The sequence below is a fragment of the Vicugna pacos genome, chromosome 8, assembly GCF_048564905.1.
Source record: "Vicugna pacos chromosome 8, VicPac4, whole genome shotgun sequence".
Lineage (NCBI taxonomy): Eukaryota > Metazoa > Chordata > Mammalia > Artiodactyla > Camelidae > Vicugna > Vicugna pacos.
In genome coordinates, this window is record NC_132994.1 from 858,254 (window position 1) to 882,314 (window position 24,061).

Consider the following 24,061-nt stretch of genomic DNA (forward strand, 5'->3'; position numbering starts at 1 on the left):
GGAACTTACCCCAGAAAGAGAAGAAAAGGGAAAGAAAATTCCAGCTTCGGGGCTGGAAGGAATCATGGGAAGATAGTTTACAGCTCTGGTTCTCAGCTGGGGGCAATTTCAACCCCTAGGGTGCATCTGGCAACACCTGCACACTTCTTGGTTGCTACCCCTGAGTGGAGGATTGCTATTGGTGTCCAGCGGGTAGAGCCAGGGATGCTGCTCAACATCCTGTGATGCACAGTGCTGAGTGTGAGGAGCTCGGGTGAGAGGAAAGAGAAATTGGACAAATCACTTACTTGGGTTTGTGAAAAGGAACAAAAATGTGATCAGGTATACATTGAAGATGGTCCAAAGATGAGCAGAATAAATAGTCTTAGTGGATATAAATTTCAAGTTTGGAAAACAGATTCGAAGCTAGAACTAGGAGGTATCCTGTTTGCAGCCCCCGCGTAGCCAGGCATGAGCCTGGGGCACAGCAGGTGCCCCGTGCATGTCTGTTTCTTCATTTGAGTAAATATCCATTTGTCAATGAGTCACCAAATCCCTCCAGGTGCATGCCAGTCCCTGGGCTGGGCTACAGCGATGCAGGAGACCAGGAGCCTCCCAGTTTAAGACATGAAGGATCAACTGCAACTCAGGAATATTACTGTCAGAGAGACAGGAATGCCCTGATCTCTGACCTAAGAGTGCACGGAAGGCTGCTCAGTGCAAGGACATTTGCGCTAGGCCCTGCAGGGTGAGTAGGAGTTTGCTGGGGAGCCACAGAGTGGGGAGAACAGCTCTGTGTCCTTGGAAAGGAGGAAGGCATTTGAATGAAACATGAGCTGTGTGGGTCCAGTGCAAGGTGAGCCCTCCAGTCACCCCAACATGGCCTCGCCACTATCAGATAACCACGGAAGGCCGTGGGCACCCGTCTCCATAGCTGTTCGGGAAAATTAGACCTTATTGGGGCTGGAGGCTTTTCCAGTCAGGGATACGTCCTGACATGAAGTCAGAGATGGGAGCCTGAGGTTCCTGGCTCCTGGGAAGGCTGCCACACGGGGCTGAGGGACGTCTTGAACACTGAGGTCCCAGCCCTGCGGGAAAACAGCTGTAGGAACAGGGCCCATCTGTGGCCGCTTAGGGCACTTCGGCCAGGCCCTGGCCATAGCCCGGGTCCCCGTGAAGGGCGGCTGCGCGCTTTCTTCCCGAAGGGGCGCAGCTGGGGGCCCCCACAGCTGCCTAAGGGACGTCCTCTCATATGTGGGAGATGGTGCCTTCTGCCCTCACCGCTCATCAGGAGACGCTGAGGCACGGGACAAGGATGCCTCACATGGGCCAGCCTGGCTCCCCTCACTGCCTGGAGCTGCCAGGAGAAGCAGGCGGGAAGCCCCTCCAGAAAAGGGAGGCCCAGGGCCCCCCTGCCAGTGACCTCTGGCTTAGTCCGATGTGTGTCAGGCATCTACAGGGCTTCCCTCCCCAGAGCTGCCTACGATGGGTCCCTCCCTGGAGCCGAGGCACAGTGCGGTCTGGGGTGTCCGTCCAGGGTGGCAGGCAGAGAGCTGGGCAGAGACTGGACAGTTCAGGCCCTCCTCTGTCTATAATGCTCTGTGATCATGGCCCTTCCCAGATGGAGGCCTCAGTCTCCGCGCCGCAGAGAGAGGTTCAGGCACGCATGACGGCAGCGGGCAGGGAGCACGTGCACACGGAACCGACTCTGTCATTTAGCACCTGGGCCAGGTCCTTCTCCAGGAGCCTCAATGTCCCTTGTGTAAAATGGGCTTGATGGTGACAACTTCTGACAGTTGCGAGAATCACAAGACATGACACCCTTAGAAGAGTTTAGGAGATGGCACAGCACATCTCAGGTGCTCGCTATGGTTCCGGGGCCACCACGGGCCAGGGCCCGGGCCTGGGAAGCAGCTGGAAGCAGGGCTCACGGGAGCAGGGCTCACTCACAGGCACTGCTGGGAGCGGCGCAGGAGGGCCTGGGGCAGTGTTCCTTTCCCAGGGTGGCTCCCACTCAGACCAGTGTCAGGCTGGGATCCAGACCAGGGGTTCAGAGGACAGGGCACTGCGCATCAGTGTGCTGGGGGTTGGACCACAGCGGGCCGGGGTTACCCCAGCTGGTAGCCCTTTGTGCCCCGTGACTCCCAGCTTCTCCTGTTGGGCACGATGAGCCAGTGCTCAGCCCCGGTCACCCTTTAGAGGCCGCTTCCCCGAGGGCAAGGGCACTGACCTCATTGTAGGAGGGGCAGTTAGCACATTCCTTCATGGATGTGCACTTCTCGTCGTCCCCACCGCCCCGCACACCACGGGGTCCACGTTCAAGCCCACCAGCTGCCAGGCCCCGACCACGGTGACATCGACCTGCGCAGGTGAGGGTGGGGAGTGAGAGGGAAAGCCGGTGAGGCTTGGAGCTGGTCCTGTTGGAGTCGGGGGCTGGGGCAGAGGGCCAGAGGGGGCGGGAAGCTAGCACTGGGCTTGGGTGCCAGTTTGAGCCCCGCCTCGAGCCTGCTGTGATCCTGGGCTCTTTCCCCGCTGAGCTCAGTGTCCTCATTTATAAAGCAGGGGTGTGGGTTGATCACCTCTCAGTCGGCGCCCTGACCACATTCCAGACCAACCTGATCCAGTCTTGGGGGATGGGGTAGGAGGCATGGGGCCCAGCATCAATATTTGTAAAGCGCCCAGGGGATTCCAGGTGCTCTGAGTTCTCCCCCAGCATCAACGACCCGGCCTCATAGAGGACAGCAAACTTACGTCCCAGGTCTCACGCGCTCAGGAATCAAGCTTTCTCCATTTACATGAACTTCATTTTCTGCTCCAGCATTTCTCATCCCTCTGTGTGTGTGGTGGTGGTGGGGATAACTAGGTTTATTTGTTTATTCTTAGAGGAAGTACTGGCGATTGAACCCAGAACCTCCTGCGTACTAAGTATGCACACAACCACTTGAGCTACAGCCTCCCCTCCAGCATTTCTCATTTTAACCCTACCGGTCTCTTTTCTGTTCCTGGAATTTGGCCCCCTTTCCACATTCTTAGTTTCCCCTCTTTTGGAGAGTTGGTATTTTATTGTTAAAACTGCTAAATATGATTTTACTCCTGAGAATATCTTTCCCTTTTACATAAAAAAGAATAACCATGAAAATCATCATCTGCTGTGTCCATCAAGGTCTCATAAATATTCTGAAGGCCAAGGAAAACCCAGACATCAAGACGAATGGTGTGTAAAAAAGAAAAAGAAACATCTATGTCTATAAGAACGTTGTCAAGCAAGTGTAGAGAACTGGAAACTGACCATGTACTAATTGAAGTAACTCTTGAGCTGTGAAAGCGAGCGTTTCTGTGTGGAACTTCGCATCCCAAAGGGCATGGAGCTGACCCGGTGCAGTCATCACTGCTCCGTCAGGGAGCTCAGAAGGAGACAGAGCCAGCTCGGAGGAGTTTATTGTGAAGAAAGTAAACAGACACTAAAAGTCCTTCCAGAATATGCTTAGCATAGTACACGATAAGAGTTTTAACCTCTATGAAACTTATTATACCAAAGGTTTTTAAAAATCTTATTTTTCCCACAATGAACTCATCCACTCCTCTCCCTTAAAAAAAATAAAAACCAAACAAACAAAAAACTATTTGTAACTCAACACTGGGAGGCAGACAGACACAGTTGGGCATTATAAGGTGCTAAAAGTGTTCCACCAGGAGACTGACCTTCCCAATGTGAGTAAGGTTGGCTGGTTTGTATGTTTTTCATCCAGAGGCCCGGCTATAATGATAGCCTTTTTGCCCCTAGTCCTTTTCAGGACCCAGAGTTTCCACCTTTCTCCACTGAGCAGAGCCAACAATGGTGGACAACCCAGGCTGGAAGCCCTGAGAGCCAAAGGGTAGGAGGTAGAGAGAGGAGAAGGCAGAGAGTGGAAAGGAGAAAAGGGTGGGGTGGGATGAAGATGCTCCAGCAGGTGATCTTGGTTGGCGGAAAGGTGGCCCTGAGCGGACCCCTGAGGGTGCACACTGGAGGTTGCTGCATGGTATTGGTGGGGGAGGGGAATGCCATTCCTGCCGCCCCTCCCCCACCCGGAGTGCTATGGAGGGGAAACGTATCACATAGACTAGAAATTTTTTAAAACTTATGAGGAAGGGGATCAGCCACCCTTTCCTTCTTCAGTCATCAGCAGAGGACTCGATCTCTCTAGGATGGAACATGAGGCGGCAAAGAGAGACACACAAAGGGACCAAATGACCCGTTCACCCAAGAAACTCTCTTGGTAATTGGCGATTCCATCCTCTCCTTCCAAGACATAAGGGACATAATCTCCAGGTGGCTTCATGAATGTCATCACAGGGAACAATGAGTATAAATCTATGCCTCTGCCCTGGGAGAACCCAAGTCGTGGTGCTCTGTGGCCAGCCTCTGAGGGAGCTGACCACGCTGCAGGGACATCTCTGGGAGCTGGAGATGAGGGGTGGTGGGCCAGGTAGTACTGCTCTTTTGAAACATCCTTTACCTTCCCCCATCTCCCGGTGATATGAATGTGACATGACCAGATTTTCATTTTGAAAAGGCCACTCCAGTGGTGGCATAGAGGATGACACAGAGGCAGCAGCATGAGTGCAGAGAGACCAGATAGGAAGTGGGTGCCATATCGCAGTTGAGCTGGGGTCTAGGGTCAGTGGTGGCAAGATGACATGGAAGTGAAAACTGGAGAGATGTTTGAAGGAAAAAAGCAAATATGGTCTTGGTGCCAGGAAGAGAGGGTAGCGACTGGATTCAAGACTCCATGACCCATCAAGAACATCTCTGCCAAACGCCACACTTTGCCCACCTGATGGGGAAACTGCATATTCACAGGAGGAAGCTGTGGCTTCTCTCTTTTAAGATGCCAATAATCAGGAAAGCGTTTCCATATTACATGCATCCTAAACAGATGAAACAAAGGGTACAGGTACCCCATGGTCTTTTCACTTTAGGACCTCTTTCCAGTGCCACCCAACCTGTAGGATGGTTCTGAGCCCCGAGGATCCTTCCCGGATCTGGGTGTAGCTAAGTTCTCCTCTTTTCATGGGCTGAGGTCTTTCTAACTCAGCAAAGCCAAGTTCTCCAAGACAGTGAAGTTTGTCTGATAGCTCTTCTTGCTTTATGCATTGCACTCGTTGAAAGCAAGAATAATTCCACATTTGCATCTGCATCAATCTCTCTCCAAGTGTGTTAACACTCACACTTGAGATATCTACCAACCTGTCAGGGAATAGTGTTACCAGGTTAAATACAACCGTTTTGTTCAATTCAGAATGTTTACAAAGTCTTTGGAGGGAGACCATTCCAGTTCACTTAATAAAATTGAGGGTGTGGCCCAGCAAAGCTGAGGATCAGGTCCCAAGCTGGGGAGGCTGCACTGGGTCCTGTTGCCCTGGGTGGCCCTCTCCCAGCAGCAGCCAGCTGTGCTAGTGCCCGGTCCTGCCTGCACAGTGGCCACACTAACTATCTGACAGTTACAAGTCTCTCCTTTTCTCAGCCATTTGGTGTCCAGTTTTAGAAACACACAAATAAAAAAATAAGTGTTAATTTTAGAAAATACAGTGGAACAAAAAGAAGGAAAAAAAAGCATCCACATTCTCACCATCTATAAGTAGCCAAGACTGACATTACTTTCAACATTAAAGTAATACAAAATGACAATTTAAAAAACACACTAAAAATCTTCTTTTCAGAGGTGCTTGTATTCTAACTGCTGGAACGTTTGTGTGCGTGCTCGTTGGCCTCTTTATAGTTCCCCAGCTCCCTCTCACTGACACCACCCGTTGCAGGACGCAGCACCGTCAGGGGGGCATGTTCTCAGGCTCCTGGCTGGGCTTGTGCTTCTCTACTTACAACACTGCTGTGGGGCCTCCCAGGAGCAAGCTCACCATTAGAACTTGCATTCAGTGTGCGGTTCTCTGTGAAGTCCAGATCCACAACTCAACGTCTAGCTGTAATCCCCCACTAGAGCCGAGCTGCAAAGGCACAAGGCATCCAGTTGCCCCACCTAGCTGGTAATCCTTGGGCTGCCCAGCACTTGGCTCCATCTCAGTGTCTGGCTTGGATCTAAGGAGGAGAAAGTCCTGTCAGGCTGGGTGTAAGAGGACTGCTTGCAGGGGAGGAGAAGGGTACTGGCAGTGGTTAGACCTTGGAGAAGGGCAGGACAGAATCATGGTCGTCAAATCCTCCAGGACTGCCAAACAGAATGGAGATTAGTTGCTCTCAGAGGTTCCAACCAGTGGCAGAAGTGACAGGGAGACAGACATTAGGTCAACAGGTTCCAGTGTGGGGCTGGGCAGCTCTGTGATTTCCCTTTGCCTGGAGGTGTTCAATGATCTGGGAACAGGCCCCAGCCTTTGTAGGAAGAGAGATGAGAAAGACTTCCAGGAAAAGAAGAAAGGGGCAGTTAGGCAGGAGCTGTCCACGGTGTCTGATTCTACCCCACCCAAACTCCAGGAAGGGCAAGCTGGGTCCTGCCTGACTGGATGAAGGCAACTGTGGCTGGGGGGCTCCTGCCCTCTCGCCGCTGTTGGAAACGTTGTTGGTGAGCGCTGTGACGCTAGCTAGAGACACAGTCAGGATCTGGCCCATCCCCAAGACGCATGGCCAGGCAGTCAAGGTCCTCCCTCTCCAGCACTGCTGGTTCATCTAGGGGAGAAGAAAGGAGGGTTAGGTGGGCTGGATGATGCAGTAGTGACTGTCTCTCCCCATTGGCTTTGGCATCCAGAGAGCTGAGAGTCAAATTCCAGGTTTAGTTGGCAGCATCTGCGTAGAATGTCATGATCTTTATATCTGCAGGGTTTCTGACCTAATCTTGATCTTGGATTTTAATTGATATTTGATCTGGTCTTCCTTCTTTGTTTTAATTGAATGTATACTTTGTAGAAGAAGGTAGAGAATAAAGAATCCATACTTATGTACCTCTCATATCATTTACTGAGAGGCTACTGTGTGCCAGGCACAATGCCAGGGACTTTCTGCACATATCTCTAGTCCTCACAGTCACATCCTGCCAAAACAGACACTATTCTCATGTCACAGATGAAGAAACTGAGGCTGAGGAAGGATCTCATGCATGTGAGATAGCTGATGGGATTCAGAACCTAACCCTGGACTGATGTCTATTTATCCAGTGAGATAAAGAAATGATGATTCTGAGATGGTGAGTTTGGGACTAAGCCAAAAGCTCAACCTTCTCCAATGGAGGAAGGAGACGGGCACAGTTGGAATTGGCATGGGGGTCAAGAGAGAGGGAGAGAGATTCTGGGACCAGTGGGACACCCAGGGGATGCTGAGGAGGGAAGCCGGGAGCCCTGAGGATGGGCATGTGGGCCCATACGTGGGTCAGAAATCTACACACAGCTGCCCTTTACCCTTCATTTCTTCCCTATCTTCCATCTGTCCTCCTTGGCTTGTCTTCAACTGCTGTCTTGCCCCCTCCCGCGCCTCCCGTTCCAGTGTTACCAGTGCCACAGGCCACTCCATCCTTCCAGGACCCACCCTGCCTCTCTTGCCAGGGCCATCCGTCCCTGGAGCTCGATGGGAGGGCGCGATGGGGAAGAAGCAGGACCGTCTGTCCGGAAGTGAGCAGGCTGACTCTGGTTTTCCCCCAGAAGTAAGGACTCGGCCAAACAACTTTCGTTCTTTGTTATTCCCTCCTCTGCTTGAAAACCTCTAGCTTTCTGTGTGGAGAAGAAAAGTGGGAGCCAAGAGGGCAGGAGGAGCCCATCGGAGAGAAGGTTCTGCCCAGTTCTAGACCAGAGGAAATGCGGTTCCCACCTTCGGCCCTCGGAGCGCCCCCTTCCAGAGGACCACGGTCAGAACCTGGCACCTCAGCTAGCCAATGGGAGTCCAGGCCCTGCCCAGGCCACCCCGCTGGCCAATCGCAGGAGATCCTGTTGGGGCGCTGCCCACGGAGGGGGCTTTAGTCCCAGTGAAGTGCAGAGAGAGGCCAGGATGGCCTGGGCCCTGCTGGGGTCAGGGACGCACCTCGATACCTTCTCTTTGGGGTTCTTCCTTGTGAGGCCGGTTCTTGCCAAGCTTCATGGCGGAAATCACGCTCCTCCCGGCTCTGTGAAGGGGCTGCCAGAATGAGGGGGAGGATGGACGACAGGAGGAAGACACACAAACACAGAACAGCAAAACCTGAGAAAGCGCGTAACAGCGAGGGAGAGCCCAGCCTGAGCCCCTCACCTACGGGTCGCAGGAAATACTGGGGGCCAAACTTCCCACATTGGGAGCCATGAGTGGGACACAGTGCAGAGGAACCCCCACCACTTCCTGCTTCCCCATGCATTTCACCAGTGAGGAGCAGGTCCGGGCCGGCGACCAGAGAAGGTGGCCTGCAGAACCGTTTTCACTGGGCTGATCCCAGCTCCTCAGTCCAGTCTTGGAACTCGGAGCTCTGCCAGTGCCACCAAGCTCATCTTCCCTGTCCGTGCACCCCACCTCAGCTGGGTGGAAAGAAAGCCAGATGATCAGACACAAGCATGAGAACAGAAGGGCAGGAGCAGCACTCAGAGGGCCAGAGGCTGATGAGGACATGAGACGTGTGGCTGAAACTAGCTGCTCAGTTCTCTGATGGCTCTGGTGCTCAGAGCCTGCCTTGTCTTTCCCAGCCTCTCCTTGCCCTGGGATTCTCCTTGGCCCCCAGTGAAAAGGAGGAGATGGGTCCTTGTCCATCTATCTTTGTTCCTGGCTTTGCTCTCTCTGCCTGTCTCTACAGAAACCCCCTTTCTGCCAACACCTAGGAACATACGGCAGGTTCCACAGATCCTACCTCTTCTTCTGGTTTGATGTGGCCTTGTGCCCCCAGGGGAAGGGCCTTGCAGTCAGGGGGGCTGAGGTAAGGGGGCAGGGGGTCCTCACTGTCCCTTCAGTGATGTCCTGGTAGCCAAGCTTGCAGTCCCTGGTCCAGGAGGGACCAGGAGTAGGATCAGCAGGGGGTGAAGTGCGGAATTCCATTACCCCATCAATATTGCGTGAGCTGGACACCGAATTCTCTCCATTTCCCAATCTCCTTCCTCCCAGCTGCGGCCTGTCATCCTGCAGGCCAAGGTGGGGCTGGGGGTGGACTCTAACCATAGGCTCACCTACAGCAGAACCCACCCATGTCTGGGGTCAGGCATCTCCCATGCACAGGCTTCGATATGGTTCCCCAAGGACCCCTGTTCTTTATGTCGGGTCATATGAGGTTGGGGAAACTCTTAGGCCTCTCTACTCAGGGCTAGGGAGCCAGTCTCACCCCCCAAACCTGGCCCCATCCTAGATCTAGGCCTTTCCTTTATTCTTCATATGCCAGATAAGACACGGAGGGGTGTGTGTGTCTGTGTCCTGGTGAGAGGTCAACCAAGAACCACCTCTTTCATGCGGCATCAGCTCCCAGTTTAGGGAACCCTGGCATCTTCATGATTTCCAAAACACTCCCAAGGCAGGTGAAAGAAGGCTGAGGCAGCACTGACCTGTCTGCATTATCCAGCTTCGTGTTATCTGGGACAGACCAGTGGGAGGAAGAGGGAAAGAAAAGCACTCTAGAAACGGGAAACAGATGCCTTTGGAATTACCTTCTTTCTCCCCAAGATGAGACTATATAATTTTTCTTGAGCAACTAATCATAACCAAAGGCTTTGTCAGATATTTGCACATTTCATCCTCCTAGCAGCTCTGGGAGGACCACAGGCTTCTCATTCAACCCAGGAAACACCTGGGGCTCTGAGATTTGGGACCAAAGCACACAGCTCCCACCTCCCAGGCTGACAACACTCCCACTACGCCCTCAATGCTGTGGGTTCGCACTTCTCTGCGAATGTGATTCCTATCCTGACCACTCGGAACTTTGGCAAAAAGTCTACTCATTCCAGCACTGCTTGGCAGACGGGGACGTCATCTGTGAAGTGTCCTATGGACCATGCCTATCTTTACAGAGAGGGACCTCATTTCAAAATAAATCGCCAATACATTTTGGAAGAAACCTACAAATATTAAATTACTGATGAACTAAAATGGAACAGATCAATGAGCCCATTACAAACAGCCATGTGGGGGGGAGGGCAGAGCTCAATGGTAGTGTGTGTGATTAGCATGCACGGGGTCGAGGGTTCCAACACCAGGACCTCTTTCAATCTTCAGGACTTCTGTTTAAAAAAGTAATAAAGAAATGAATAAATAAACCTTATTACCACCACTAACCCCAACACAAAAGGAAAGAAACAGTCCTGTGGTGATGAGAAAGGAACCATCCTCTGACATTTCTCCCTGCCTGGTGGCCTGAAGGGGACAGGTGTGAGCTGTGCTCTGACACTTGCAGCAGGTAGTGGGTCTGTTGTGGGCCTGCTCTCCAATTCCCATCTCACTAGCAAGACAAATAAAATAATTATAAATTCAGATGGCTACTGTAAGAAAAGAGAGCTCCATGATCAAGTAACAGGGCTTGGTCTAGACTGGGCCCAGGGAATATCCCCCAGGGGTGAGATGGTCACACTGGGAAGGAAGGATGAGCAGGAAGCAGTTAAGCCCAAGAGGAAGCAGACAACCTAGACCGCGTGCCCGAGGCCTCCCGCAGGTGGCTTCCAGCCAAGATGGAGGAACAGGCACGGACGGGCCTGCCTCCTTGAAACAAGCAAAACCAGAACAGACAAAATACATGAAAAAACAATCTTCAACACACAGGACTTCAGGCAATGAAGGACAGAGATCCCTAAACACACATGAAATGAGTCTAATGGGTGCACCAGTGCACGGCCTTGGGAGAATAGCCAGGCCATGACACAGGGACAGGGAACAGAGGAAGGAGGGTCCACCAGATGCCCTCACTCAAGGTGACGAAGCAGAGAGTCAGACGAAACCAACACAGATAAGAGATGAGACGAGAGAGGGCTGGTGAGGAGGGAGCGGGCCACAGAAAGACCCCTGGAAATCTGCAGTGCGGCCCCAAGGACAATTCAACTGAGTAAAAAACAGTACATAAAGGGTGAGAAAACACTTGAGATGTGGGATGGGGTGGGCAGATACATTTTAAAACAGGAAACAGTGCATACATACTGCTCACGTAGTTTGAGGAATAGAATCCATTCCTATCACCAGGGTTGGCCCTGAATAGAGCACGACTGCATCAACTGATGGTATAAGAACGAAACATATCTCATATTGCTTACCATACGGTTCATTCTCCTGAAATGTCCCTGAAGCTCTACTTGAAAACATAAAATTGCAAAGGAAGCAAGCACATGTTTTAAATTTCAAGAGATGAAACTAGAAAAAATAACAAAAACAAAAACACTATTCCTTTTAAGCAAATATTTTTGTCGGAATCACAGTAAAAATTAAAACATCCATTTATAAAAAACAAAAACCCAATGAAACAGTATGACAAATACTTCTGAAATAAGAGAAAAGATAGCTTAAGAATCCAAACAGAATCTATACAAATACAAAACACACATTTTTGAGCCATAAAGACGGGTTTAATGAATCGAGGGGAATCAATTGACAAATGGATACAACGCAGGATATACCACTTACACCCGCCACAACTCATCAATGGTAGATTTATATAATACAATAAAAATCAAAACGACGCTGGAGAACAGTAATATAAACATTAAAATTCCTTCATAAAATGCGATTTCTTCCTGCACAATTGGTTCCTCAGCAGCATCTTCAAGGGAATGAGTAACATATTCCACTGCATTTTCCTGCTGTGTTGAAACTTCCTGTAAAAACACAAGAAAATGAAACAAACACAACCCTGAGGAACCATCTTACTCAAGCATTTGCCAGTTAATTCTATCACAGCGAGGCAGCAGCTATCTACGGCGTCTACCAAGTCACAGGCGCTATCCCGGCAAAAGCTGGGAATACACACGAAGGACAGACCCTGGCCCGGTACTGCTACCAGAGGCAGGGACCCGTGAACACCAGTCAGCACACGAAAGGACCACTCAGCAGCTCTACAGCCGAAGGGGACGCACAGGCAGGGCACAAAGGAGAGAAGAGTTTGGGGCGGGTCCCGGCTCGGGGAACTTCCGCTGGGAAGTCCAGGCCGCGTCTTCAAAGACAGGCCGAGCCGCAGAGGGGGCAGGGTGAGGGATGCCAGGAAGGGCAGCTTGGGCCGCAGGACGAGGTGGGAAACGGCACGAGAAGTCACACGGAAATCCTGACCACCACCCAGCGGGAAGGGAACGGGAAGGCCCCACTGGCAAGCTTCGGTAAGGGACAACAGTCGACTCATCCAAGACGAGGAGTGCCGAAGACACAAGACAAAACGGGAGACATCTTAAACCTCACCGAGCTCGCCCAGGGAACCGCCTACACTCAGTCACTTGGCCTAACCTACCGGGGAAAAGCACTGGAGGCAAGGAATTCAGACACGGACACCGCTTCCCGTAGGCGAGCGTGGAAAACTCACACAAGTGTGCCGTGCGCTCGCGGGACCGAAAGCCCAGAACGACTTTAGCAGTTGTGGATTAGAAGATATCAGGCAAGAGTGGTGACGGGAAAGTGCAAACCGTCAGGACGCGGGGGCGACGCGTCCATCCGCTTACGTATTAACCACCCTCGACGGCTAGGTGGTAAAAGGAGACGAGAAACAGCAAAGGGAGACGGTACCTCCTCGTCAGGGGCCTCCGCGTCTTCCTCTTCCTCTTGTCCCGATGTGTCACCTAGAGGGTGCAGGCACACACATGTTAGCCACAACCACTTCGACCACTTTGAATTCTTTCTACCCACACCCGTGAAGTCTAGCCCCATTCAAGAATCTTTCCGTAAGCTAACGTGGCCCAAAGGGCCTTCGGAGGACTGAAGAACTTTCTCGAGGGAAAACCTGGTCGTGTTTGGGAGGTGTGGGAAGACAGTGGGCAAAAGGAAGGCAAGCAGTAGTGCAGGTGGCGTCTGGACCTACAGTCTCGGGGTACTTCAGGTTGGCACGTAGCTTCTTTCTTTCGACGGAGGTCCTGGCGATGGAGCCCAGGGACTCCTGCGTCCGAAGCATGCCATCCATCTACCCACCAGCTACCCCCTTCCCTGGCCCCACCGTGGCGCTTAAGCACAGACGGAAGGAAACTCAACCTCCAGGGATGTTCGCCGACTTACCGGGCATGGCAGGCTGGTCTGCTGTGCTCGCAGCAGACGTCAATGTCTCGTCCGCGGTTGGCTCCTGCGGAGCCCCCTCGCCAGCGACGTTCGTCTCAGGACGGGTGTCTTCCCGTTCGGTTTCCGGCTCGGGCACCCCTTCCTGTAACAACAAAACGGAAGAACCCCAAAGCCCACCTTGAGGAACCATCCTACTCGTGCACGGGGCCATTCAGTCTATCGGTCAGCGAGGCAGCAGCTATCTACGGCGTCTACCAAGTCACAGGCGCTATCCCGGCAAAAGCTGGGAATACACACGAAGGACAGACCCTGGCCCGGTACTGCTACCAGAGGCAGGGACCCGTGAACACCAGTCAGCACACGAAAGGACCACTCAGCAGCTCTACAGCCGAAGGGGACGCACAGGCAGGGCACAAAGGAGAGAAGAGTTTGGGGCGGGTCCCGGCTCGGGGAACTTCCGCTGGGAAGTCCAGGCCGCGTCTTCAAAGACAGGCCGAGCCGCAGAGGGGGCAGGGTGAGGGATGCCAGGAAGGGCAGCTTGGGCCGCAGGACGAGGTGGGAAACGGCACGAGAAGTCACACGGAAATCCTGACCACCACCCAGCGGGAAGGGAACGGGAAGGCCCCACTGGCAAGCTTCGGTAAGGGACAACAGTCGACTCATCCAAGACGAGGAGTGCCGAAGACACAAGACAAAACGGGAGACATCTTAAACCTCACCGAGCTCGCCCAGGGAACCGCCTACACTCAGTCACTTGGCCTAACCTACCGGGGAAAAGCACTGGAGGCAAGGAATTCAGACACGGACACCGCTTCCCGTAGGCGAGCGTGGAAAACTCACACAAGTGTGCCGTGCGCTCGCGGGACCGAAAGCCCAGAACGACTTTAGCAGTTGTGGATTAGAAGATATCAGGCAAGAGTGGTGACGGGAAAGTGCAAACCGTCAGGACGCGGGGGCGACGCGTCCATCCGCTTACGTATTAACCACCCTCGACGGCTAGGTGGTAAAAGGAGACGAGAAACAGCAAAGGGAGACGGTACCTCCTCGTCAGGGGCCTCCGCGTCTTCCTCTTCCTCTTGTCCCGATGTGTCACCTAGAGGGTGCAGGCACACACATGTTAGCCACAACCACTTCGACCACTTTGAATTCTTTCTACCCACACCCGTGAAGTCTAGCCCCATTCAAGAATCTTTCCGTAAGCTAACGTGGCCCAAAGGGCCTTCGGAGGACTGAAGAACTTTCTCGAGGGAAAACCTGGTCGTGTTTGGGAGGTGTGGGAAGACAGTGGGCAAAAGGAAGGCAAGCAGTAGTGCAGGTGGCGTCTGGACCTACAGTCTCGGGGTACTTCAGGTTGGCACGTAGCTTCTTTCTTTCGACGGAGGTCCTGGCGATGGAGCCCAGGGACTCCTGCGTCCGAAGCATGCCATCCATCTACCCACCAGCTACCCCCTTCCCTGGCCCCACCGTGGCGCTTAAGCACAGACGGAAGGAAACTCAACCTCCAGGGATGTTCGCCGACTTACCGGGCATGGCAGGCTGGTCTGCTGTGCTCGCAGCAGACGTCAATGTCTCGTCCGCGGTTGGCTCCTGCGGAGCCCCCTCGCCAGCGACGTTCGTCTCAGGACGGGTGTCTTCCCGTTCGGTTTCCGGCTCGGGCACCCCTTCCTGTAACAACAAAACGGAAGAACCCCAAAGCCCACCTTGAGGAACCATCCTACTCGTGCACGGGGCCATTCAGTCTATCGGTCAGCGAGGCAGCAGCTATCTACGGCGTCTACCAAGTCACAGGCGCTATCCCGGCAAAAGCTGGGAATACACACGAAGGACAGACCCTGGCCCGGTACTGCTACCAGAGGCAGGGACCCGTGAACACCAGTCAGCACACGAAAGGACCACTCAGCAGCTCTACAGCCGAAGGGGACGCACAGGCAGGGCACAAAGGAGAGAAGAGTTTGGGGCGGGTCCCGGCTCGGGGAACTTCCGCTGGGAAGTCCAGGCCGCGTCTTCAAAGACAGGCCGAGCCGCAGAGGGGGCAGGGTGAGGGATGCCAGGAAGGGCAGCTTGGGCCGCAGGACGAGGTGGGAAACGGCACGAGAAGTCACACGGAAATCCTGACCACCACCCAGCGGGAAGGGAACGGGAAGGCCCCACTGGCAAGCTTCGGTAAGGGACAACAGTCGACTCATCCAAGACGAGGAGTGCCGAAGACACAAGACAAAACGGGAGACATCTTAAACCTCACCGAGCTCGCCCAGGGAACCGCCTACACTCAGTCACTTGGCCTAACCTACCGGGGAAAAGCACTGGAGGCAAGGAATTCAGACACGGACACCGCTTCCCGTAGGCGAGCGTGGAAAACTCACACAAGTGTGCCGTGCGCTCGCGGGACCGAAAGCCCAGAACGACTTTAGCAGTTGTGGATTAGAAGATATCAGGCAAGAGTGGTGACGGGAAAGTGCAAACCGTCAGGACGCGGGGGCGACGCGTCCATCCGCTTACGTATTAACCACCCTCGACGGCTAGGTGGTAAAAGGAGACGAGAAACAGCAAAGGGAGACGGTACCTCCTCGTCAGGGGCCTCCGCGTCTTCCTCTTCCTCTTGTCCCGATGTGTCACCTAGAGGGTGCAGGCACACACATGTTAGCCACAACCACTTCGACCACTTTGAATTCTTTCTACCCACACCCGTGAAGTCTAGCCCCATTCAAGAATCTTTCCGTAAGCTAACGTGGCCCAAAGGGCCTTCGGAGGACTGAAGAACTTTCTCGAGGGAAAACCTGGTCGTGTTTGGGAGGTGTGGGAAGACAGTGGGCAAAAGGAAGGCAAGCAGTAGTGCAGGTGGCGTCTGGACCTACAGTCTCGGGGTACTTCAGGTTGGCACGTAGCTTCTTTCTTTCGACGGAGGTCCTGGCGATGGAGCCCAGGGACTCCTGCGTCCGAAGCATGCCATCCATCTACCCACCAGCTACCCCCTTCCCTGGCCCCACCGTGGCGCTTAAGCACAGACGGAAGGAAACTCAACCTCCAGGGATGTTCGCCGACTTACCGGGCATGGCAGGCTGGTCTGCTGTGCTCGCAGCAGACGTCAATGTCTCGTCCGCGGTTGGCTCCTGCGGAGCCCCCTCGCCAGCGACGTTCGTCTCAGGACGGGTGTCTTCCCGTTCGGTTTCCGGCTCGGGCACCCCTTCCTGTAACAACAAAACGGAAGAACCCCAAAGCCCACCTTGAGGAACCATCCTACTCGTGCACGGGGCCATTCAGTCTATCGGTCAGCGAGGCAGCAGCTATCTACGGCGTCTACCAAGTCACAGGCGCTATCCCGGCAAAAGCTGGGAATACACACGAAGGACAGACCCTGGCCCGGTACTGCTACCAGAGGCAGGGACCCGTGAACACCAGTCAGCACACGAAAGGACCACTCAGCAGCTCTACAGCCGAAGGGGACGCACAGGCAGGGCACAAAGGAGAGAAGAGTTTGGGGCGGGTCCCGGCTCGGGGAACTTCCGCTGGGAAGTCCAGGCCGCGTCTTCAAAGACAGGCTGAGCCGCAGAGGGGGCAGGGTGAGGGATGCCAGGAAGGGCAGCTTGGGCCGCAGGACGAGGTGGGAAACGGCACGAGAAGTCACACGGAAATCCTGACCACCACCCAGCGGGAAGGGAACGGGAAGGCCCCACTGGCAAGCTTCGGTAAGGGACAACAGTCGACTCATCCAAGACGAGGAGTGCCGAAGACACAAGACAAAACGGGAGACATCTTAAACCTCACCGAGCTCGCCCAGGGAACCGCCTACACTCAGTCACTTGGCCTAACCTACCGGGGAAAAGCACTGGAGGCAAGGAATTCAGACACGGACACCGCTTCCCGTAGGCGAGCGTGGAAAACTCACACAAGTGTGCCGTGCGCTCGCGGGACCGAAAGCCCAGAACGACTTTAGCAGTTGTGGATTAGAAGATATCAGGCAAGAGTGGTGACGGGAAAGTGCAAACCGTCAGGACGCGGGGGCGACGCGTCCATCCGCTTACGTATTAACCACCCTCGACGGCTAGGTGGTAAAAGGAGACGAGAAACAGCAAAGGGAGACGGTACCTCCTCGTCAGGGGCCTCCGCGTCTTCCTCTTCCTCTTGTCCCGATGTGTCACCTAGAGGGTGCAGGCACACACATGTTAGCCACAACCACTTCGACCACTTTGAATTCTTTCTACCCACACCCGTGAAGTCTAGCCCCATTCAAGAATCTTTCCGTAAGCTAACGTGGCCCAAAGGGCCTTCGGAGGACTGAAGAACTTTCTCGAGGGAAAACCTGGTCGTGTTTGGGAGGTGTGGGAAGACAGTGGGCAAAAGGAAGGCAAGCAGTAGTGCAGGTGGCGTCTGGACCTACAGTCTCGGGGTACTTCAGGTTGGCACGTAGCTTCTTTCTTTCGACGGAGGTCCTGGCGATGGAGCCCAGGGACTCCTGCGTCCGAAGCATGCCATCCATCTACCCACCAGCTACCCCCTTCCCTGGCCCCACCGTGGCGCTTAAGCACAGACGGAAGGAAACTCAACCTCCAGGGATGTTCGCCGACTTACCGGGCATGGCAGGCTGGTCTGCTGTGCTCGCAGCAGACGTCAATGTCTCGTCCGCGGTTGGCTCCTGCGGAGCCCCCTCGCCAGCGACGTTCGTCTCAGGACGGGTGTCTTCCCGTTCGGTTTCCGGCTCGGGCACCCCTTCCTGTAACAACAAAACGGAAGAACCCCAAAGCCCACCTTGAGGAACCATCCTACTCGTGCACGGGGCCATTCAGTCTATCGGTCAGCGAGGCAGCAGCTATCTACGGCGTCTACCAAGTCACAGGCGCTATCCCGGCAAAAGCTGGGAATACACACGAAGGACAGACCCTGGCCCGGTACTGCTACCAGAGGCAGGGACCCGTGAACACCAGTCAGCACACGAAAGGACCACTCAGCAGCTCTACAGCCGAAGGGGACGCACAGGCAGGGCACAAAGGAGAGAAGAGTTTGGGGCGGGTCCCGGCTCGGGGAACTTCCGCTGGGAAGTCCAGGCCGCGTCTTCAAAGACAGGCCGAGCCGCAGAGGGGGCAGGGTGAGGGATGCCAGGAAGGGCAGCTTGGGCCGCAGGACGAGGTGGGAAACGGCACGAGAAGTCACACGGAAATCCTGACCACCACCCAGCGGGAAGGGAACGGGAAGGCCCCACTGGCAAGCTTCGGTAAGGGACAACAGTCGACTCATCCAAGACGAGGAGTGCCGAAGACACAAGACAAAACGGGAGACATCTTAAACCTCACCGAGCTCGCCCAGGGAACCGCCTACACTCAGTCACTTGGCCTAACCTACCGGGGAAAAGCACTGGAGGCAAGGAATTCAGACACGGACACCGCTTCCCGTAGGCGAGCGTGGAAAACTCACACAAGTGTGCCGTGCGCTCGCGGGACCGAAAGCCCAGAACGACTTTAGCAGTTGTGGATTAGAAGATATCAGGCAAGAGTGGTGACGGGAAAGTGCAAACCGTCAGGACGCGGGGGCGACGCGTCCATCCGCTTACGTATTAACCACCCTCGACGGCTAGGTGGTAAAAGGAGACGAGAAACAGCAAAGGGAGACGGTACCTCCTCGTCAGGGGCCTCCGCGTCTTCCTCTTCCTCTTGTCCCGATGTGTCACCTAGAGGGTGCAGGCACACACATGTTAGCCACAACCACTTCGACCACTTTGAATTCTTTCTACCCACACCCGTGAAGTCTAGCCCCATTCAAGAATCTTTCCGTAAGCTAACGTGGCCCAAAGGGCCTTCGGAGGACTGAAGAACTTTCTCGAGGGAAAACCTGGTCGTGTTTGGGAGGTGTGGGAAGACAGTGGGCAAAAGGAAGGCAAGCAGTAGTGCAGGTGGCGTCTGGACCTACAGTCTCGGGGTACTTCAGGTTGGCACGTAGCTTCTTTCTTTCGACGGAGGTCCTGGCGATGGAGCCCAGGGACTCCTGCGTCCGAAGCATGCCATCCATCTACCCACCAGCTACCCCCTTCCCTGGCCCCACCGTGGCGCTTAAGCACAGACGGAAGGAAACTCAACCTCCAGGGATGTTCGCCGACTTACCGGGCATGGCAGGCTGGTCTGCTGTGCTCGCAGCAGACGTCAATGTCTCGTCCGCGGTTGGCTCCTGCGGAGCCCCCTCGCCAGCGACGTTCGTCTCAGGACGGGTGTCTTCCCGTTCGGTTTCCGGCTCGGGCACCCCTTCCTGTAACAACAAAACGGAAGAACCCCAAAGCCCACCTTGAGGAACCATCCTACTCGTGCACGGGGCCATTCAGTCTATCGGTCAGCGAGGCAGCAGCTATCTACGGCGTCTACCAAGTCACAGGCGCTATCCCGGCAAAAGCTGGGAATACACACGAAGGACAGACCCTGGCCCGGTACTGCTACCAGAGGCAGGGACCCGTGAACACCAGTCAGCACACGAAAGGACCACTCAGCAGCTCTACAGCCGAAGGGGACGCACAGGCAGGGCACAAAGGAGAGAAGAGTTTGGGGCGGGTCCCGGCTCGGGGAACTTCCGCTGGGAAGTCCAGGCCGCGTCTTCAAAGACAGGCCGAGCCGCAGAGGGGGCAGGGTGAGGGATGCCAGGAAGGGCAGCTTGGGCCGCAGGACGAGGTGGGAAACGGCACGAGAAGTCACACGGAAATCCTGACCACCACCCAGCGGGAAGGGAACGGGAAGGCCCCACTGGCAAGCTTCGGTAAGGGACAACAGTCGACTCATCCAAGACGAGGAGTGCCGAAGACACAAGACAAAACGGGAGACATCTTAAACCTCACCGAGCTCGCCCAGGGAACCGCCTACACTCAGTCACTTGGCCTAACCTACCGGGGAAAAGCACTGGAGGCAAGGAATTCAGACACGGACACCGCTTCCCGTAGGCGAGCGTGGAAAACTCACACAAGTGTGCCGTGCGCTCGCGGGACCGAAAGCCCAGAACGACTTTAGCAGTTGTGGATTAGAAGATATCAGGCAAGAGTGGTGACGGGAAAGTGCAAACCGTCAGGACGCGGGGGCGACGCGTCCATCCGCTTACGTATTAACCACCCTCGACGGCTAGGTGGTAAAAGGAGACGAGAAACAGCAAAGGGAGACGGTACCTCCTCGTCAGGGGCCTCCGCGTCTTCCTCTTCCTCTTGTCCCGATGTGTCACCTAGGGGGTGCAGGCACACACATGTTAGCCACAACCACTTCGACCACTTTGAATTCTTTCTACCCACACCCGTGAAGTCTAGCCCCATTCAAGAATCTTTCCGTAAGCTAACGTGGCCCAAAGGGCCTTCGGAGGACTGAAGAACTTTCTCGAGGGAAAACCTGGTCGTGTTTGGGAGGTGTGGGAAGACAGTGGGCAAAAGGAAGGCAAGCAGTAGTGCAGGTGGCGTCTGGACCTACAGTCTCGGGGTACTTCAGGTTGGCACGTAGCTTCTTTCTTTCGACGGAGGTCCTGGCGATGGAGCCCAGGGACTCCTGCGTCCGAAGCATGCCATCCATCTACCCACCAGCTACCCCCTTCCCTGGCCCCACCGTGGCGCTTAAGCACAGACGGAAGGAAACTCAACCTCCAGGGATGTTCGCCGACTTACCGGGCATGGCAGGCTGGTCTGCTGTGCTCGCAGCAGACGTCAATGTCTCGTCCGCGGTTGGCTCCTGCGGAGCCCCCTCGCCAGCGACGTTCGTCTCAGGACGGGTGTCTTCCCGTTCGGTTTCCGGCTCGGGCACCCCTTCCTGTAACAACAAAACGGAAGAACCCCAAAGCCCACCTTGAGGAACCATCCTACTCGTGCACGGGGCCATTCAGTCTATCGGTCAGCGAGGCAGCAGCTATCTACGGCGTCTACCAAGTCACAGGCGCTATCCCGGCAAAAGCTGGGAATACACACGAAGGACAGACCCTGGCCCGGTACTGCTACCAGAGGCAGGGACCCGTGAACACCAGTCAGCACACGAAAGGACCACTCAGCAGCTCTACAGCCGAAGGGGACGCACAGGCAGGGCACAAAGGAGAGAAGAGTTTGGGGCGGGTCCCGGCTCGGGGAACTTCCGCTGGGAAGTCCAGGCCGCGTCTTCAAAGACAGGCCGAGCCGCAGAGGGGGCAGGGTGAGGGATGCCAGGAAGGGCAGCTTGGGCCGCAGGACGAGGTGGGAAACGGCACGAGAAGTCACACGGAAATCCTGACCACCACCCAGCGGGAAGGGAACGGGAAGGCCCCACTGGCAAGCTTCGGTAAGGGACAACAGTCGACTCATCCAAGACGAGGAGTGCCGAAGACACAAGACAAAACGGGAGACATCTTAAACCTCACCGAGCTCGCCCAGGGAACCGCCTACACTCAGTCACTTGGCCTAACCTACCGGGGAAAAGCACTGGAGGCAAGGAATTCAGACACGGACACCGCTTCCCGTAGGCGAGCGTGGAAAACTCACACAAGTGTGCCGTGCGCTCGCGGGACCGAAAGCCCAGAACGACTTTAGCAGTTGTGGATTAGAAGATATCAGGCAAGAGTGGTGACGGGAAAGTGCAAACCGTCAGGACGCGGGGGCGACGCGTCCATCCGCTTACGTATTAACCACCCTCGACGGCTAGGTGGTAAAAGGAGACGAGAAACAGCAAAGGGAGACGGTACCTCCTCGTCAGGGGCCTCCGCGTCTTCCTCTTCCTCTTGTCCCGATGTGTCACCTAGGGGGTGCAGGCACACACATGTTAGCCACAACCACTTCGACCACTTTGAATTCTTTCTACCCACACCCGTGAAGTCTAGCCCCATTCAAGAATCTTTCCGTAAGCTAACGTGGCCCAAAGGGCCTTCGGAGGACTGAAGAACTTTCTCGAGGGAAAACCTGGTCGTGTTTGGGAGGTGTGGGAAGACAGTGGGCAAAAGGAAGGCAAGCAGTAGTGCAGGTGGCGTCTGGACCTACAGTCTCGGGGTACTTCAGGTTGGCACGTAGCTTCTTTCTTTCGACGGAGGTCCTGGCGATGGAGCCCAGGGACTCCTGCGTCCGAAGCATGCCATCCATCTACCCACCAGCTACCCCCTTCCCTGGCCCCACCGTGGCGCTTAAGCACAGACGGAAGGAAACTCAACCTCCAGGGATGTTCGCCGACTTACCGGGCATGGCAGGCTGGTCTGCTGTGCTCGCAGCAGACGTCAATGTCTCGTCCGCGGTTGGCTCCTGCGGAGCCCCCTCGCCAGCGACGTTCGTCTCAGGACGGGTGTCTTCCCGTTCGGTTTCCGGCTCGGGCACCCCTTCCTGTAACAACAAAACGGAAGAACCCCAAAGCCCACCTTGAGGAACCATCCTACTCGTGCACGGGGCCATTCAGTCTATCGGTCAGCGAGGCAGCAGCTATCTACGGCGTCTACCAAGTCACAGGCGCTATCCCGGCAAAAGCTGGGAATACACACGAAGGACAGACCCTGGCCCGGTACTGCTACCAGAGGCAGGGACCCGTGAACACCAGTCAGCACACGAAAGGACCACTCAGCAGCTCTACAGCCGAAGGGGACGCACAGGCAGGGCACAAAGGAGAGAAGAGTTTGGGGCGGGTCCCGGCTCGGGGAACTTCCGCTGGGAAGTCCAGGCCGCGTCTTCAAAGACAGGCCGAGCCGCAGAGGGGGCAGGGTGAGGGATGCCAGGAAGGGCAGCTTGGGCCGCAGGACGAGGTGGGAAACGGCACGAGAAGTCACACGGAAATCCTGACCACCACCCAGCGGGAAGGGAACGGGAAGGCCCCACTGGCAAGCTTCGGTAAGGGACAACAGTCGACTCATCCAAGACGAGGAGTGCCGAAGACACAAGACAAAACGGGAGACATCTTAAACCTCACCGAGCTCGCCCAGGGAACCGCCTACACTCAGTCACTTGGCCTAACCTACCGGGGAAAAGCACTGGAGGCAAGGAATTCAGACACGGACACCGCTTCCCGTAGGCGAGCGTGGAAAACTCACACAAGTGTGCCGTGCGCTCGCGGGACCGAAAGCCCAGAACGACTTTAGCAGTTGTGGATTAGAAGATATCAGGCAAGAGTGGTGACGGGAAAGTGCAAACCGTCAGGACGCGGGGGCGACGCGTCCATCCGCTTACGTATTAACCACCCTCGACGGCTAGGTGGTAAAAGGAGACGAGAAACAGCAAAGGGAGACGGTACCTCCTCGTCAGGGGCCTCCGCGTCTTCCTCTTCCTCTTGTCCCGATGTGTCACCTAGAGGGTGCAGGCACACACATGTTAGCCACAACCACTTCGACCACTTTGAATTCTTTCTACCCACACCCGTGAAGTCTAGCCCCATTCAAGAATCTTTCCGTAAGCTAACGTGGCCCAAAGGGCCTTCGGAGGACTGAAGAACTTTCTCGAGGGAAAACCTGGTCGTGTTTGGGAGGTGTGGGAAGACAGTGGGCAAAAGGAAGGCAAGCAGTAGTGCAGGTGGCGTCTGGACCTACAGTCTCGGGGTACTTCAGGTTGGCACGTAGCTTCTTTCTTTCGACGGAGGTCCTGGCGATGGAGCCCAGGGACTCCTGCGTCCGAAGCATGCCATCCATCTACCCACCAGCTACCCCCTTCCCTGGCCCCACCGTGGCGCTTAAGCACAGACGGAAGGAAACTCAACCTCCAGGGATGTTCGCCGACTTACCGGGCATGGCAGGCTGGTCTGCTGTGCTCGCAGCAGACGTCAATGTCTCGTCCGCGGTTGGCTCCTGCGGAGCCCCCTCGCCAGCGACGTTCGTCTCAGGACGGGTGTCTTCCCGTTCGGTTTCCGGCTCGGGCACCCCTTCCTGTAACAACAAAACGGAAGAACCCCAAAGCCCACCTTGAGGAACCATCCTACTCGTGCACGGGGCCATTCAGTCTATCGGTCAGCGAGGCAGCAGCTATCTACGGCGTCTACCAAGTCACAGGCGCTATCCCGGCAAAAGCTGGGAATACACACGAAGGACAGACCCTGGCCCGGTACTGCT

The 24,061-nt window shown here is 55.2% G+C and overlaps 1 protein-coding gene and 1 pseudogene across 1 annotated transcript in view; both read right to left on the reverse strand.

The window, feature by feature from the left end:
* LOC116279086 (otoferlin-like) overlaps window positions 1-8,950 on the reverse strand; it is a 445,501-nt pseudogene extending 436,551 nt beyond the window's left edge.
* A 2,481-nt stretch (window positions 8,951-11,431) lies between these two features.
* The window catches only part of LOC140697917 (uncharacterized), a 70,106-nt gene continuing 57,476 nt past the window's right edge, over window positions 11,432-24,061 (reverse strand). The window contains exons 74-90 of the mRNA XM_072966339.1: window positions 23,737-23,878; window positions 23,254-23,306; window positions 22,214-22,355; window positions 21,731-21,783; window positions 20,691-20,832; window positions 20,208-20,260; window positions 19,168-19,309; window positions 18,685-18,737; window positions 17,645-17,786; window positions 17,162-17,214; window positions 16,122-16,263; window positions 15,639-15,691; window positions 14,599-14,740; window positions 14,116-14,168; window positions 13,076-13,217; window positions 12,593-12,645; window positions 11,432-11,697 (exon numbers count right to left, since the gene is read on the reverse strand). Coding sequence (XP_072822440.1) covers window positions 11,503-11,697; window positions 12,593-12,645; window positions 13,076-13,217; window positions 14,116-14,168; window positions 14,599-14,740; window positions 15,639-15,691; window positions 16,122-16,263; window positions 17,162-17,214; window positions 17,645-17,786; window positions 18,685-18,737; window positions 19,168-19,309; window positions 20,208-20,260; window positions 20,691-20,832; window positions 21,731-21,783; window positions 22,214-22,355; window positions 23,254-23,306; window positions 23,737-23,878 — 1,755 coding nt within the window. The 3' untranslated portion in view covers window positions 11,432-11,502. The remainder of the gene's footprint in view (window positions 11,698-12,592; window positions 12,646-13,075; window positions 13,218-14,115; window positions 14,169-14,598; window positions 14,741-15,638; window positions 15,692-16,121; window positions 16,264-17,161; window positions 17,215-17,644; window positions 17,787-18,684; window positions 18,738-19,167; window positions 19,310-20,207; window positions 20,261-20,690; window positions 20,833-21,730; window positions 21,784-22,213; window positions 22,356-23,253; window positions 23,307-23,736; window positions 23,879-24,061) is intronic.